The sequence below is a fragment of the Nelumbo lutea genome, chromosome 2, assembly GCF_056320005.1.
Source record: "Nelumbo lutea isolate HS-2025 chromosome 2, American lotus-T2T, whole genome shotgun sequence".
NCBI lineage: Eukaryota > Viridiplantae > Streptophyta > Magnoliopsida > Proteales > Nelumbonaceae > Nelumbo > Nelumbo lutea.
In genome coordinates this window covers 99675109-99692893 of record NC_142685.1, presented here as the reverse complement: position 1 = coordinate 99692893, position 17785 = coordinate 99675109, and the positions used below count along the sequence as shown (strand labels likewise).

At 40.5% G+C, this 17785-nt stretch overlaps 1 protein-coding gene across 1 annotated transcript; it reads right to left on the bottom strand.

Annotated features, from left to right (window-relative positions):
• Nucleotides 1–1278: 1278 nt before the first annotated feature.
• LOC148872284 (uncharacterized) lies at nt 1279–3096 on the bottom strand. Its single transcript, XM_088970111.1, has one exon. The coding sequence runs from the start codon at nt 3094–3096 to the stop codon at nt 1279–1281; it is 1818 nt and encodes a 605-aa protein (XP_088826237.1).
• Nucleotides 3097–17785: the final 14689 nt, after the last annotated feature.

The window sequence follows — 17785 nt, the reverse complement described above, 5'->3', positions numbered from 1 at the left end:
TGTCCAGCAATCGAACCCAATTCTTCTGTGTAGCTGATACAAAATGGCAGAGGTACTCTTCAAGGAGGGAGTTCATTCTCTCTGTCTGCCCATCTGACTTTGGATGGCTGCTGCTGGAGAAGTTCAGGTTCAAGCCAAGAAGCTTGAATAGCTCTGTCCAGAAAGCACTAGTGAATCGGGGATCCCGATCACTAACAATGTTCTGTGGGACTCCCCAATATTTCACCACGTGCTTGAAGAAAAGGTATGCCGTGTCTTCAGCTGAAAGGTGCTTTGGTGCTGGGATGAAAGTGGCATACTTGGAAAATCTATAAACAACAACAATAATGGATGCATAGTCTCCCACTTTAGGAAGACCGCTGATGAAGTCCATGGAAACACTCTCCCAAGGTTGTGAGGGCGTTGGAAGAGGTTGTAGGAGTCCAAGAGGCTTGGCATGCTCAGGCTTGTCTTGCTGGCAAATCAGGCATGTCCTTGTGTATTCTCGAACATCTTGCTCCATATGAGGTCAATAATAGGCGTGTTGTAGGAGTGCCAAGGTACGCTGCCACCCAGGGTGTCCTGCCCATAAGCTGTCATGACATTCACGTAGGAGAGTCTTCCTCAAGTCTTCAACTCTCGGTACAAATATCCGCCTTCCCTTTGTCAAAAGAAGGCCTTCTTCAACCCAAAACCGCCTAGTCTTCCCTTCACGAGCAGCTGTCAATAGGCTCTGAGCAATGGGGTCCTTCTGGAGTCCTTCCTTGATGAGCTTAATGAGGTCCAGTCTGATTTGGCTTTTAGAGGGACCTTCACCTATGGATAGTGCTACAAGCTCGACCTTCCTGCTAAGTGCGTCAGCAACCCTGTTCATCGGCCCTGGCTTGTACTCTAGAGTCATGTCAAACTCCGCTAAGAAATCTTGCCATCGGGCTTGCTTAGGGCTCAGCTTCTTTTGTGACTGAATGTAACTAGTAGCTATGTTGTCAGTCTTGACCATGAACTTGGAGCCGAGCAGATAGTGTCGCCATGTGCGGAGGCAGTGGACAATGGCTGTCATCTCCTTCTCTTGCATAGTGTATCTCCTCTCTGTATCATTCAATTTGCGGCTTTCAAAGGCGATGGGATGTCCTTCTTGCATCAAGACCCCACCAATGGCAAAGTCAGAAGCATCTGTGTGTAGCTCATACGGCTTGCTTGGATCAGGCAAGTCGAGGACAGGTTCTGCTGAGACAGCTCTCTTCAAATCATCAAAAGTTGTCTGGCAACATTCACTCCAGGTCCACATACTAGTCTTCTTCAGTAAGTTGGTGAGGGCAGTTCTCGTGCTGAGAATCTAGAGATGAATCTTCGATAGTAGTTCACGAGGCCCAGGAAGGAGTGAAGTTCGGTGACCCTGGTGGGAGGTGCCCAATCTTGAACGGCCTTGACTTTAGCTGGATCCATGCTAATTGTGCCTGCTCGGATTATATGGCCGAGGAAGGCCACCGCTTCTGTGGCGAACGAGCATTTCTCCTTCTTAACAAACAGGTTGTTGTCCCGCAAGACCTGGAAAACAGTACGGAGGTGGTCAACATGTTCCTCCATGGTTCTACTGTAAATTACGATATCATCAATATACACAACAACAAATTGGTCCAGGTAGGGATGAAATATTCTGTTCATCAATGTACAAAAGGTGGCTGGAGCATTGGTAAGCCCAAAGGGCATGACACGAAATTCAAAGGACCCATATCGGGTAACACAAGCTGTTTTGTGTTCATCTCCTTCGGCTATACGCACTTGATAGTACCCCGACCTCAGGTCGAGCTTGGTGAAGTACTTGGCCCTGCTGAGCTGGTCAAAGAGGTCGGCCACCAAAGGTATGGGATATTTGTTCTTGATGGTGAGCTTGTTGAGAGCTCGGTAGTCAATGCAGGGCCGAAGAGATCCATCATGCTTCTTTTGAAACAGGACTGGTGCTCCAAAAGGGGCCTTAGAAGGCTGAATCAATCCAGCATCCAACAACTCATTCAACTGCTTTCGTAGCTCGGCCAGCTCAGGAGGAGACATTCTGTATGGCGGGCGTGCCGGTGGTTTGGTTCCAGGCTCCAACTCAATCTTGTGATCAACTTCTCTCCTTGGGGGAAGCTTCTTCGGCAATGTGGGAGGCATGATGTCCTGGAATTCTTCTAGTGTCATTGTAATTGCTGGCGGGATATGCCCGTTTGGGGGGTTAGGCAGGTCGGAGTCCACCAATGTGGCTAGGTAAGTGGTCTCTTCTTTCCACACCCCATCCTTGAGTTGCAATGCTGAGAGCATCTTGGGGGTGGACGTGGTCTCTGGCACAACTGGAACCATGCAAGGAGCCTGATCTTCGAATATGCACATTGAGTTGAGGAAGGGCATGGGCATCGCCTTTACTTGAGTTAAGAAGTCCATGCCAAGAACAACCTGAAAATCATCCATGGGCACGACTGAGAGGTCTATCATCCCTTCCCAGTCACCAAGTTGCAAGACCACCCCATGAGCTACACCTTGTATGGGTTTGGCATTAGAGTTCACAGCCTTTAACCATCCGACTTCCTTGGTAGGTGCAAGTTTTACTCGGGATGCCTCCTCCATAGAGATAAAGTTGTGGGTAGCACTTGTATCCACCATGGCTCTTGTGGGCTTACCATTCAAGTGAATGTCTACATACATCAGTCCCTTCGGCTTGAACTTCGGTGCTCCTTGCGGGCTCGTCTTCTTCTTCATTGCATTGAGTCTTCGTAGAGCCCCCATTCTTGTCTCCTCTGGTTCCTTCTCCTCTTCGCTATGCTCATCATCACTAAGCTTTGCAAGCAAGGCATTGAGCTTCCCCCGACTAGGACAATCCTTAGTCCAATGTTTTCCCTCACAGATGAAGCATGGTGCCGGAGGTGTTCTCTTCACAAATTGGCCACCCCTGTATCCAGAATCCCCATCGGGTCTCCTGTAGAACTTAAAAGTGTTGGGTTTACTTGGCCTGGAGTCTCCCTTGGGCGCGTAGTAAGGTTTCCTATCACCTCCTATCTTCCCTGCGCCCTGATATGAGTTGGGTTTGGGGCCGTCTTTGCTTGGTCGCCTGTTGTCTACCAGTTGTTCAGCAACGGCCATGGCGGTGGCGAGGTCCTTCACACCTCGTCTCTGGAGTTCAAGCTCAGCACATTGTGTAGGCCGTCCATAAAGTTGAAGAGCAGGTCCTTGTCTGACATGTCCGTGATCTCGAGCGATAGTGCGGAGAACTCCTTCACGTACTCATGCAATGAGCCCGTGTGTTTTAGGTTCTTGAGCTTCCGACGGGCTTGGTACTCCACGTTCTCTGGATAGAACTGGCGCTTTATCTCGCTCTTGAACACAGACCAGGTATTAATGGAGCATAATCCTCACTCCGCATCGGCACATCTCCTGCGCCACCATAACATAGCAACATCAATAAGATACATAACAACAGTACGCACCTTGACCGCCTCCTCAACGAGCTCGGCGGCGGTGAAATATTGTTCCATTTTCCACAGGAAGTTGTCAAGCTCCCGGGCATCGCGGGTCCCTACATATGAGGTAGGCTCGCGGACTTTGATCTTTGGAGGGGCTGGAACAGCAGGTGTGCTGGCTGTACTGGCCATCAGCCTCTTCAAAAGGGTCACTTCGCCCTTCAAGTCTTCGAGTTGGATCTGTAGGCACTTCACCAGGTCTTCTAGTGGGTTGTCTGGCCTGTTAGAGCTGTTACCGGACTGGTTCTCCAATCTTTTCACGACCGATGCTACGGTCTCAAGGTTGAGTTGAAGCTCGTCCACACGGTCACGAGTTTCACCAACCACTACTTCACAGCGCATGATGCGCTTGTCCATGGTCGCAAGCTTGTCAACGGACTTGTCACGCTTGCTATGCTTTGAGCTGGCACCTTTTTCTTTGGGAGGGCTGCCTCTTGGCTCGTCCTCATCATAAACACGTGAGATCCCTTCCTAGATCTCCTCTCGCATGTCACGATTCTTCATCGGGCTGGTGTTGTTGCGGGGAGCGACAGGGACTCGTTGGGCTTGACAACTACTAGTGTCAACGAGGCTATGATACCAACTGTCACGGGGTTAGCTGACAGGGCCCCGTGCGGCGCTCGATTGGGGTCGAGAAAGCCTACAAATGCAAGCAACAACACACAAAAGGAAACAAGAGTGCACACAAATTAGAAAAAAGGCAACTTGTATTGCATTAATCAGTGGTAAGCACAAACACACAGTACAGTGTCGAGGGGATCTCGTGCTTAACCTTTACACGCTTATGAGCTCACTCGACTACCTACCCCCCCTCAAAGAGTACGTTAAGCTTTTGGGGGAGTGACAAAATGATACATCAAAATACTGAACATGCATACTACTATTTACATAATTGCCATTGACATACCCCCCTTACAAAAAGAGTACAAGGACCCAACCCAAGACACTTAGATGGCGTGCTGATGGCGTGCTGATGGGCTGAACCGTCACAATATGGCTTCAAAACACTTCCTTAATTGTCGCCATTATAGGGTGATTGAACATGTTAAGCAAGATATATAGAGAACGATCAATTGCTACACTAATTAGATGATGGACTATGGAATGAGGAAGGCAATCAACTTCTTTATCGCATCCCAGATAAAACAGAGATCAAGACAACACTCTTTATATGGATGCTTTTAAAGCACTTGGTCCAGATGGTATGTATGCCGGAGTTCTTCAAAGTGGTATTTTAGGTTCAGTAGTGCTTTGTGCATCCAGTGACAATTGCGGTATAAACTAATTAAACTCACATCTGTTTTAGTCCCCAAATCTGGTTAGTCTGAAATGACAATAGACTTTCACCCAATCAGACTAAGCAATGTTTCTTATAAATTTTGTTGTCAAAATTCTGTTCAACAAATTGAAGCCTTTGCTGCAAAAAATTATTAACCTGTTCCAAAATGCATTTTCTCCAAGTCATCAAATTTCTAATATCATTGTTATTACGAAAGAGATAATTCATAAGGAGGTAAGAAATCTTTATTTTTAGCTAAAGATAGATATCTCTTTAGCATATGATCATGTTGAATGGCAGTTTCTATAGAAGATTCTTAGTTCCTCACTTCCGTGGGTTTGCTAGTGATTTTTTTTATATTGTATGTTATTACCGCATCTCTACTACATAGTCGTTGGTCCTTTTAAATGGATGCCCCAATGTTTTTTTGACCCATTTATTTTATGAAAAAGTATGGAAAGGCCTAATGCAGATTTTTGAATTTCGCTATAAATCTATAAACATTCAAAAGGTCAAAAACCCACATACTATGCATCCATACCCGTCCGTAAATTGGCATCAATTCCGAACTGGCACCTACCTCAAGTGTACTTTCACTACTAGAAAAATCACTTACAAAGGCAACAAAAAATGCCTCTAAAAATATTAAGAGGCACTCAAGTGATTGCCTCTAAATGCCTAGTCTCTAAATGTTATCGAGGCACTTGACTAATAATTAGAGGCACATCTGATAAATGCCTCAAAAGATAATGAGGCATATAGTCATGCCTCTAAAGCATTGTCACTAAAAGCATTATATAGAGACATATATGAATGCCACTAAATGTATATTTTAAAGGGAATTTTAATTAATTAAGAGTCCTAATTATGCTTTATAGTAGCACTTGCAATTGCCACTAAAAGTATTAATTACTCTTATTTAGACGCACTAATTGCGACCGTCTCTAAAGATCATTCATTTGTATTTAAAAAAAATTATTTTATCATATGTAAAATTTATGTAAACCTATATAAAAACATTTAATTTTCTATTTAAAACCAATTCATTGGCATATCTATTAAAATATAGCAATTATTTTTTTAATATTGTTTCATATCAATAGATACAAATTCAAAGAAAAAATAACAATCCATCTATAAAAACATATAAAAAATACAAAAAGAAAATTCATTTCCTACTCTAAGAAAATAAAAAAAGTAGTTTATCTCGACACCATCTGCATTTTCTTTCTTCTACGACCTACAAGAATAAAATAATACAACAAAAAAAATTAGTCAAATTAGACTAATTAGTAACTATATTTTTTCAAAAACAAAAAATCTTTAACCATCTAATTACATGATGCATGATTCTTACCTTAAAAACATGCAACAACCATGGTCTTTCATATTGATTCAAGAAGAAATGTGGCAACCCAAATGGTGTCACCTAGTCATCAGCAAAAGGGAGGTCCTCTTTCTCTCCTTTGCCTCCATCATTCCATCCCATTGTAGAGTTACAAGGCTTCCATTCCTTCCCATGTATAACAAGAAATATGTGAAAAATTCCAAGGAGTTTTAATGTAGCCACACAAACACAAAAAGTGAACTTTACAACTTACATTGTTTTGTGCTCTCACTTGATCAAGTGATAGCAAGAATTGATAATATGCATCCTTGTCAAACAAAAGCTTTTGCAATTCACCAACACTACAGGAAACCAATCACAAAACAATAGGATGAGATCATAATCACCACCTACAAATACATAAAAGAATGAGAATGAAATGGGTGCAGATTCAACCTCATGAATCCATTAATACACTCCTGAGGGCTGAGACCACTCTGATGAATAAATAATCATAACAGTTTACTTCAAGCACATGAAGGCCTAAAACCACTAGTAGGGGCCCATTGCAACCATGCTACATTTTTTCAGCCTATTTTCAAGATTATTTTGTGTTATTTTAGTGTCTTTATAGGTTATTCAATAATCTATCCAGTGAGGCCTAAAACCTTATGTTCAAAGATCCACCACTCTCCTGTAATGACCAGCATATAGCAAAAGGGAGTAATCTTCTACGCCTAAAACCTTTCACCTACCTATAAGATGAAAGCAGATGTAATTTTCTAGGACCACCCAAACCCTACTAAAAAGACTTAGAATGTACACCCATGCATCCCAAGATGAACCACTTTGTATGAATATATGGTTGATTGATTTCTCTACTTGGTTGCATAGCAAACAAACATAATCAATAGCCATCCCTCTATGAATGAGATGGTCAATCATTAGAGTCCTGCCGAAAATCACAGTCTACAAGAAAAAGGAGATCTTAGATGGAACCAGAGCTCTATTCAAATTATCAATCAAGGAAAAGGATTAGACATTGGACCCATCAATGGGAGAAGAAAGCCACCACCAAGAACTGACATTTGGTTTCCACCAATTTGTTTTAGATCTCTTTTGTTTTCACATTAAAACCTTTCCAACCCCTCTTAACACTTTCTATAGTCCTAAAATATTTCTTAAACTTTTCCTATCCCATCATTAGTTCATTCTTCGTAGACTTATACTCGGGTCTATGGTTTTAGTCGGGTTAGATTCAGATTGGATCCAACCTCATAAATTGAAATTTGAATCCAATCAGATATAGGGATATATGCTTAGATTCAGGTCATGAAGAACTGGATCAGATTCAGATTTAATCAAATTGTACTTTATATTTCATTAAAACAAATAAAAATGAAAAAAAAATTAATTGTACAAACCTACATACAGGTATGCATGATAGTTACTTGGGTCATTCCAGTCCTATCAGTTTGTGCCAAAGGAGTTGGTCTGATGCAAAAGCTGGAGAGTCAGAATTGGAATTTTGTGAAATTTTGTGTTTCTGTATTTTTGGACAGTAGGGATAAATTTGTCATTTACAAACCTACATTTTTCCTCCCTACATTTTTCTTCAAACCAAACATAACCTTAGTTTCAGCAGTTTCCTTGCATGATTACTTTGGTGCTCCAACCTGCAAAGTTTCATCAGGGGAGTGACTCCTTTAACTTCTCAATATATCCAAGGAATACAATGACAAAAGTAAGAGTAAATAGTGTTCCATGAGTACAGTTTCCCAAAAGAAATAGAGTTTAAAAATGTCTTGACTCTTGCAATTTCTTAAGATATCCATGCTAGTAAGGTTCCAATCTACGCCATAGAGGTTGCTTAGAATTGAAACGACTTTGATAAAGAACTGTGGCATCTCTCTGAAGAAATCCACAACTCTGTAAAACATAAAGCAATAAAGTCAATCGAAATTAAAATACTAAGGGGAAATAATTAGACATCTACGAAGTGCCTCATTAATAATTCATTCGAAGCTTTGTAATTGGACATTTACATTTATAGAGGCAGTTTTTATCAAATGCCTTTGAGCTATCGCCTCTAATTATAGGGCTGAATGGCCATTCTTCCTTTATTATTTTTGTAAATGTTATGTTGCATTTTGGTAAATATTAATGACAAGAGATTAATTGTTTGTCTCAAGGAACAACTAGATTTATTTTGTAAATGATTAGGTCAAAGTATTAAAGGTCCGTTTGGTTTTCAGTCGGAATTGGAATTGGAATGGTCTATTCCCATAATCTGTTTGTTTCAGAGAGGAATGAGGATGGGAATTGGAATGAACAGGTATGAAATTTCATTCCCAAGGAAAGGACAGCAGGGAATGGCCATTTCCTCAAATGGGGGAATGTCATTCTAGCAAGAATGAAAATGAGATTCCGATTCCACCTAACTAAACAGTTGAAACCGGAATAGCCCATTCTGATTCTGATTTCAAACCCCTATTCCTGTGAATCAAACATGGCCTAATTTTATGAAATGGATCGTCTATTTTAATCATAACACTCACAAAGAATGATAACTTGCATATCTTCTACACTGGTTTGTGAGACATGTGTAGAGATAAATGCATTTTGGGATGCCCCTTGATGTCAAAGGCTGTGGTATTATTAGGGATCGGACTTCACTCATTTAGTGTATGAAGAAAAAATTTACAGGGTGGAAGGTCCCACTTTTGTCACATGTGGGCAAAACTGTTTTGATCAAATCTACTTTGGAAGTGGTTCCTCCAAACTCATCTTTCACCATGTTTGTCACAAACTTGAGGCTGTTTGCAAATACTTTTGGTGGGGCGACATGACAAACAAGAAAAGGATACACATCAATCACTGGTCTTACTTGCTAAGATAGGATGGCGATTTCTATCACAATGAAATTCATTGTGGTTTGGACAAAGTACCCACTATTGACTGTCGGATGATATGTTGGTTTGGAACCTCACATGGTTGTTTCATTTGCTCATCTGTCCTTTAGGTTCCTGCCCCTCTTTCCCAAGTTCTTCAAATGCCAATTTTTTAATGGCATATATGTGTTGGCCTGCTCTAATTTGTGGAATCAAAAGTTAAATGGAAAAGTACACTACAGTCAATTATATAATTTTACATAATTTAAAATGATAAATACCTTCATTCTAAAACACCAATAATTGGCATCAATTCCGAGCTGGCACTTATTCAACTATATAGTGGGGCTAAGAATTCTTAGGATGTGCTGAACATTCATTCTCCCAAGGTTAAATGGCATGCCCACCATGTTGGATACGCCCGCCGGGGGGACCCCATGTCCACAGGCCCCTGTTGGTGGGGGCGCCAGAGGGAAGAAGGCCAAGGAGGATCGGCCAAGGAAGACTGGCCAGAAAAGGCCAACTAGGGTGCCGCCAGCACCTCCCACAAAGAGGCCTACACACAAGGATAGCCCAACCGAGGAAGGGGGCTCCTGCTGCTTTGAGGAGAACGCCTGCAAATGGGGCCGCCGTCGGGCCCTCATCTGCTCCCCCCTCTGTTTCCAAGCCTACCAAGGGGGAGGGAGAGCATGAACCGTCTCTACCGTCCGAAGTGGGGAGTCCGCGAGGAGGACTCCATTGATATTGAGGGCGTCGATAGGGTCCTGATCAAGGGGATGGTCCCTCCGGGGGACCACTTAGACATGATGCAGATGGACCCCGTTGCCATCGTCGACGAGGGGATGGACTTCTTGGCCGAGGTGAGTTTACTTCTCTTTTTGACTTGCTGCTTGCTAGATTTTATTGGCTTTACTGATGGTGTGCCTGGTGCAAGTCTGCCTTCACTATGTCAGGCTCAATGACTGCTTCCACCTCCTTCTTTAGCGTGGGGCTCAGCTCAAGAAGAATAAATAGTTTCAGGTGTGGGTGGCTTCGGTGGAGAGCAGCCAAGATGAGACCCTCACGTTGCTGAAGGAGGAGAAACTGCTCCGGCAGACGCTGGAGGATGACTTGAAGGCCAAGAAGGCTCTCATCACCAAGGCCAAGAACTAGTTGAGGAGGTCAGAGGCTAAGGTTGAGGCAAAATACCGGGACGTTATTGCTGTTTGGTAGTAGACATTGGATTACCAACAGTGCCTGGCACACTATGGATCCGCGGCCTACTTAGAGGGGATTGACAACACTAAGAAGGTTCTTTGGAAGATGGCGTTGGACTTCCCCATTGACCAATTGCATGTGCTCCCTGACTCTCTCGCCCCCGAGGACAAGGCCGAGGTTCCCATCGAGGTTGCAGACATGGGTGTCGAGGATCCTGCCATTTCTCCAATCGAGGCTGAGGCCTAGCTGACTTCAGTTCTTGTTTTTGTCTGTCATAAATGTGCTCGCCCTTGAGGGCCAAAAATTTTGTAAGCTGAACTGTAAAACGAGATGAACAATTTACAGCTGAAGTGTAAAAACTTGAGATTTCCGCTAGTTCGTTGGTGGCGCTGGTGCCTGAGTTCCAGAGGAGGTAAAGTAAAAAAAAAAAGGTTTCCGCCTGCCGCTACTAGCATATTCTTGATGCCGACTTGTCAAAGATTGGTAGTTAGTTGGTGGTGCCGGTAGGTTCGTTGAGTTATAGAAAGACTGAGAGGGAAAGGGTTAATTGGTTAGGGACTTAGGGTTTAGAAATTATAAAATTAATTATATATTTTATATTATATAAAAAGTCAGGCCGGGCTTTTTAACAAATCCCGAGCTGGGCTTTTAGGTTCGAGGTCAAGCCCGCAGGCTAAAAAACCTGACCAAGCCTGTCTGGGGTTCGGGCCCTCGGGCTACCCGGCCCATGAACAGGTCTGCCGGCGAGAGAACCATAAAAACAAATAAAAGCCGTTGGAGAGAGTTTGCTCGAAGAAAGCCGTTGTGGACTAATCGGCTTCATTCGTTTCGGTCCACCCCGATTACTTAGGACCAAAATAATGCGGACCAGTCTAATCCGATGCAAAAGCATGGACTGTCCAACCCATCCAATTTAAATGCGATTTGGACGGGGTTCAACCCGAATCCGGTCCATTGACACCCCTAGACCGAACGACCCTATTAAATTTTGGAGGAACAAGCGAACTTAAGCCTGTGTCCTAAAAAAAGCTTCAAAATTGTTCTCAACGTGATCATTGAATCGTCGTCGTAGTCGTCGTCGATTAATACAACCAGGAAAGAAGGGCGTAAGAAAATGAAACGGAAAGAAGAGAGAATATTAATTTCTATCTGTTTTACAAAAGAGCTAGCAGCCATAACAGAAATGAGAAATCTTAATTACATGCATGATTGTTGGCAACTCATCATCATCTACGACATTCTATTTCTTCCACAGAGAATACGATTTAATTAAAAACCCATATAACCCAAGCTGCTGCTTCTTCTTCTTCTTCTTCTTGGCCTTCTCCTTCTTTTCTTCTTCCTTCATCCTCCTCTTCCACGCATTTCTCCCCAACGACCCAATAACCTTGGGTAACTTCTTCGCAGGACTCGCAGCATCCGTCGTCGATAGACTCGACGGAGTTGGAGTAGATACACCGGAGAACAAGCCGGTGAACTTGCAGGTTGATACACATGAGGAAGGCAATATCATCAAGTTTCGCTCTATCAGATGAGTAAGGGAGGCCAATTCGAAGGAGTCGTATAGAAGACTCCCGCAGTCCCAAATGGCTAAGCCTTCCCTTTCTCCATCACCCTTTTCTTGTTCCTTCATTTGGGCTTCCGGCCGGGGGAAGGAGGTCGATCCTCAGTATCGACGGTTGTGGAAACTGAACCCAAGATTATATTTTGTTTTTCTGTCTAATTATAGAAGAGAACAGAGTGCTATTTTATTTGTTAATCAATTTGATTTTTGGTGGAGAGAAAGACAGCTTGCCTGGTACTGGTTATCAGGTTTATTTTTAAAAAAATTGCAATTAATATAATCTGTGTAAGAACAGAAACGAGCTAATAATAAGCTATGCCTTCAAAGGAAAACTTCCAAAAACATTTTAAAAAATGTTTTACGTACGTTTATAAAAGGAAACCTAGAAGAGGATACAAAAGGAAAACTTCGTATCTGCCCAAAGGCTAAAATATCCTTATTTTAGAGAGAGAGAGAGAGAGAGAGAGGGGGGGTGGCAACAATAAATTGCCATATTATATCATTATAATGACGGAAACAACCTTCCAAAAACACCATCTGAACTGATTTTTTTTAACTTCTTCAAGCAGTTGTAGCATATATAACAAACAGCTATTCTCATTTCTCAACTACTGGGCAACAAAAGATTTGAGATGTCCATATTGCCAAAGATAAATATTAAATTTTGTTCAAGACTGTAAGGTTTTTAAACCTGCCTGGACCAAGGGTCCGGTTCCCACGGTCCGCCTGTTCTAACAAAAAATAAAAAAATTTTAAAAATGGCCAAAACTGTTTGAACATTTAATCGCTCAAGTCAATGGTTTATTGACCAAATCAATGTTTTTTGGCAAAAATCCAGTTTTGAGAAAAAACGAAATCGATCACCTGACCGGTTCTCAGTTTTCCAATCCAATTTTGAAAACCATGCAAGACTCTACTTTCTCTTTTACCTATGGTTTTAAAAATAGGATGGGACTGGTTCATACAAGAATCGGTCATGGCTCCAGGTCCGGTTGTAAACCCCAAAATTGTTTGATAAGATAGTTGGATCAAGTGATTTCATTTATGAGTCGGTTTTTAAAACCATGCTTTTACCTCTTAATTGGTAATCCCAAAATAAAAGAAGTAGAATATTTAAAAAGGTAAGAATTGTTGTTATCCGCTATTCCATAGTTACAACTTCTATATAATTTCGAGTGTGAAACAATATGTAAATTATTCATGAACAAGAGGAGATATATACAATAGTATAAGTTGTAGAACGTATAGAACCAAAAATGCATAGGTAAAGTATTTTATCTTTCTGAATATGATGCATAAACATGCAAGGGTGGGGACAGAGCAGCATTCACATGTGAGGCGGCGGTCTAAAGAGCTAAGCCGGCTGTCCTATGTCCGTCGGCTTGACCCTTTTTCTTGTAGTAACATAGAATATGCGGTTACGTGTCCATATTTGGAGGGATATTGAGTGATCACCGCAACTACTTACTTTTACCACAGCATATTTGGCCATGTTTGGATTGCTGTTTTAGGTCTCGTTTTTTTTTTTTTTTTATAATTCTTGCCCGTTTTAGGTAAGAATGGACAAGAATGAATAACATTAGAGTGTTTGGTTACAAAATTCTTGCCATGGGTACATTCTTTTCAGAATGAAAATTCAGTCATAGTATAAAAATTAAGGCATCCTGCAACAAGGAAAATAATAATGCCCCATCTTACTCATTTTCATTCTTTAAAGAAACTCTATGCCAGGGGTCATAAATCGCCGGCTTAGGCCTACAAAACCACTACTATAACTATTTATTGGCGAATTGCCGTGGAAACTTATGCCAATGGGCATTGATCGCCAGCCATCTATCCGGTAAACATCTATGCAACGATTTTGGAGCTAGGCCAGTGGTTTATGACTGCTAACACATTTTTCTAAAAATGAAAATGAGCAATATAAGGCACTTGCAAGTTTGAAAAGAATTTATTTTTTAGGAAAATAAGTGTTTAGTTCACAGATATATTTTCTCATTCTATCCACTTTCACCCATTCTTGTCCATTTTATAATTTCATCTTTAGTAAGAATGAGAAAGAATGAGAATTGAACTAAACATGGCCAAACATTTGATTGTTTTTTAATTATTTTATCTATGGTGTTAGATTGAACATAAAACTTTTTTGTACAATAGTTTGCATTTGGGGCACCAATCTACCAATTGAAGCTCCAAAACCTGCAAGGACAACCTGTTCTAACAAGCCCAAGCCCACACTATAAATGGATGTGTTTGTTTGTGTGTATACTAATAAATGTGCACATGGCAATTTCAAATGACAACAACAACAATAATTGTATATATATTGGTGATTTGTTGCCTTTCAACCTAAAGAATTGTGTCAAATATTCTTATTCTATAGATTATATCAATATTTTCAATTTATTGTACTAATTGAACCATTGCTTGCCTAGAGACCGGTCAGACTAATTGAATAGTTTCTTGACCAGGATTTAAGGTTCATTTTCCACCAAATTGCTTATCTATAAAAAATCATTGACTTAAACAACAACATTGTAACCTAGTTAATCAAACTATTGAATCATTTGATTTGCTTAGTAGGGTGGTGGAATATATATTAATTTTTTTTTTCATAATTTTTGTATTCCATTTCCATCATTTAACAAACATGAAAGTGGTTTCATTGTTAAGGCAGTTTTAAATTTTGTATTCCATTTCTATTATTCATAAAAATTCTTTTTATTTATCATACCTAAAATCTGGTTTTATTTCCAAGTCAATTTTGAATATATAAGTTTTTATACTATTAAATTTTTTATTCACAAATTTAGTTAGTGAAATTTAATGATGCAAAACAAAAATACATTAAACATATGATTCAATGAGAGAGAATGGAAGTTAACCTTAAATTTAATAATGAAAAAACACCAAAAATTGATTAAAAATCCCAAAATTCTAAAAACCTAAAGCTTAATTAAAATACTAAAATTAATTAAAAAATCAAATTAATTGTATTTTATTGCTAAAGGTATAGATAATAATACAAAAATAATGTATTTTAATTATTAATAGTAATATAATTAACAATAATTATTTTTAAATTGTAATTAACAGTAATTATAATTTAAGCTATAAATAGTAGAAAATTATATTTAATTACCAAAAAGTTATATTTAATTACCAGAAAATTACTTTTAATTAGTTTTAGCCAAGAAATTAGCAATATTTCTGAAAACATGATAATTCCTAGGAAATAAATACAATTATTTAATAATTACAATATTTTAATAGCTAACAATATTTTAATAATTAATAATAAAAAGTAACAAATCGTTTATAACTTAACCTAACCCGATTAGATCTATAAATTTGCAAGCTCAAGCAACTATTTTCTTTTGAGTTAGGTCTAGCTGAGATATGCACCATGCCCACACATTATCAGGGATAATCAAATTCAAAGTCTAATTGGGTATCTAATTGGGTATCAAACTTTTGGAGTCCAATGATGGCTTTAGCGGATAGGGCCCAAGCTAAACAACCCCTAATAAGCTCAACTTGAAAGTTATATGCATATATGGTAAATGTAATTATATAATATTTAAATAACAAAATTTATATTAATATATATATATATAAATGTTATATATATTTTTTTATACTAGACTAAAATTAAATAAAAATTTTAATTTGTAAAAAATCATAGTTTAATAATTAACACGAGCCTCTTTATCAATAGGAAATGTGCAAACCCTTATATAAAGCCTGAAGCTCAAGCCTAAGCCCAGAGCCCAATCTGTACACAAAATGTCTTATTTTTAGTATACTTTTATAAACTAATATTATATTAATTTTGTAATAATTTAATAAATTAATAAACTAATTTATATTTCCTAATAGTAAATTGATATTTATTAATAATTTAAGAAGCATATATATATATATATATATATATATATATATATATTATTGTTATATATAATAAGTACTTTTTATATATGTAATAGTATCGAATTGGGATTATTTGAGAAAGCCCAAACTCAAGCCCACGGGCCTAAAATTTTGTCCAAGCCTTAAAAATAACAAGTCAGGCCGGGTCGGGCCGTTGGACAACCCGACCCATGAATAGGGCTAATTGTATATATAAACAATTGTATACATCAAAAATCATATGAAATAAAAATTCAAACATCTTTTTCAATTTTTTTAAAAATTGACCTCTCATAGCTTGGCCTGGTCCACGGCCTGGCCTGATCCAAGGCCATTGACTAGCCCAGCCCATGGCATGGCACGGGCCCGTGCAGGCTTAGGCCACGGGCTGTGTCAAACCGATCCCCCAAATTATCCCAAGGGAGGGAGGCATGGCCCAGGATGCCCTGTGGGCTAGCATGGCACAGCCTACACACCGTGTGGATCGTGCTATGCTAGGCTAGCACGACCTGATTTACACCTCTACCTAAACCCACCCAATATTGGGGACGGGGCAAGTAAATTTGAGGAATCCCCATCCTTGATGAGGAGTGGGGTGCCTTGCTCCGGAAGTCGCCCAACATTGAGGAGTGGTTGCCTTGTCTTGAACCTGTATGACACTAGAGACGGGAAGGGGATGGGGTAGATTGTCTTGACTATGGAGGAGGGACAGGGATAGGGATGGGGTGCTTCGCCCTAAATCCACCCTGTTGTCATTCCTATATAATTGTTAATTATTAGTGAAATTAATAAAAATGTTAGCTTTTGTAATTATTTTTATTTATTTAAAGATAATCAAAATTTCATTTAAAAATAATAAAACTAATAACAATTATTAAAATTACTATAAATTATTAATAAAACTAAACTTATTAAAAAATATTTATTCATATTTGATGTAGCGTGATCTGACTACTTGCTGCTGGAGGATGATTTGGCTTCTAATCGAGCAGCGAGCTAGGTGAATCTGCAAGACAGTGGATCAGAGAACCCGAGGTGGCTAACCTGGCGAGGTCGCTCCGATGCTTAAGTTAGTATACTATGATGTGAGCTGAAAGCTTTGAGAGCTGGAGAGCTGGAGAGCTAGAGAGTAGAAAAATCACGCGTACCTTGTGTCATTGGGGCTGGTGCCTTTATATAGTTGAGCTCTCATGGGTTTTGCAGATCGGTTCCAGGATCTTCATCCTGAGGGGATCCGTTTCCGCTTTAATTGGGGAGTAATGTATCATTTAATAAAGATTATCAATTCCGCCCGATCTGGGCGGGGAAGAAGATTAGGGCTACCGTTACGCGGCGTAATCCCGTGAGGTTCAGAGTCTGCTGGAGAAACTTCCGAAATCGTTACATGGCGGTTCGGGTCGGTAGCCCCGAGCTGATACTTCAGTTCTTTAGTTCCGAACTGGATTGAATGCCGATGTTCCTTGATCCCGAGGTGACCTTGTGCCGAGGTGACTCTGCGCCGAGATGACTCTACGCCGAGGTGACTCTGTGCCAAGGTGACTCAGTGCCGAGGTGATTGAATACCTGAGCTCAATTGTTTTAGAACTAGTCTTGCCAGGCTGAGCTGTCATCCCTTAGTCAGGTCGTGTCCACATGTCCCCTTTTCGCTAGGTCAGGCCAAATCACCCTTCATCAATTGCTCCCCACTCCCCGAGCCAGGGGTCTCAACCCGGTGTGGGGAGTTCATGACGAGTCCAGGTGGATTGGTACGAGGTCTAGGCAGCTTGACGGGCAAACCGCTGGTCGGACTTGTTCGGCCGCCCGACTCAACCAGGAATAACCCAGGGGGCCATGCAACCGATTTATAAACTCTACGAACGTCACGCCATTTATAAACTCTACGAACGTCAAAACACGTGCTAAATCGATTTCGACCTCAGGGGCCATGCAACCGGTTTTCCTAGAAGCCGTTGGATCTTGATGATCTCGACCGTTGATCCCCAGACACACCGGCTATAAATAGGGGGCAAGGGGCTCATTTTCTTTGCTACAAGTCTGCTAATCTTTAATCTGAGGTCGCGCTTGACTTCTTCAGTTCAGTGTCTTTCCGAGGTCGCCTTCCTTTCTTCAGTCTTTTCTTTTGGTGAGTCTCCCCTAGCTCTCTCT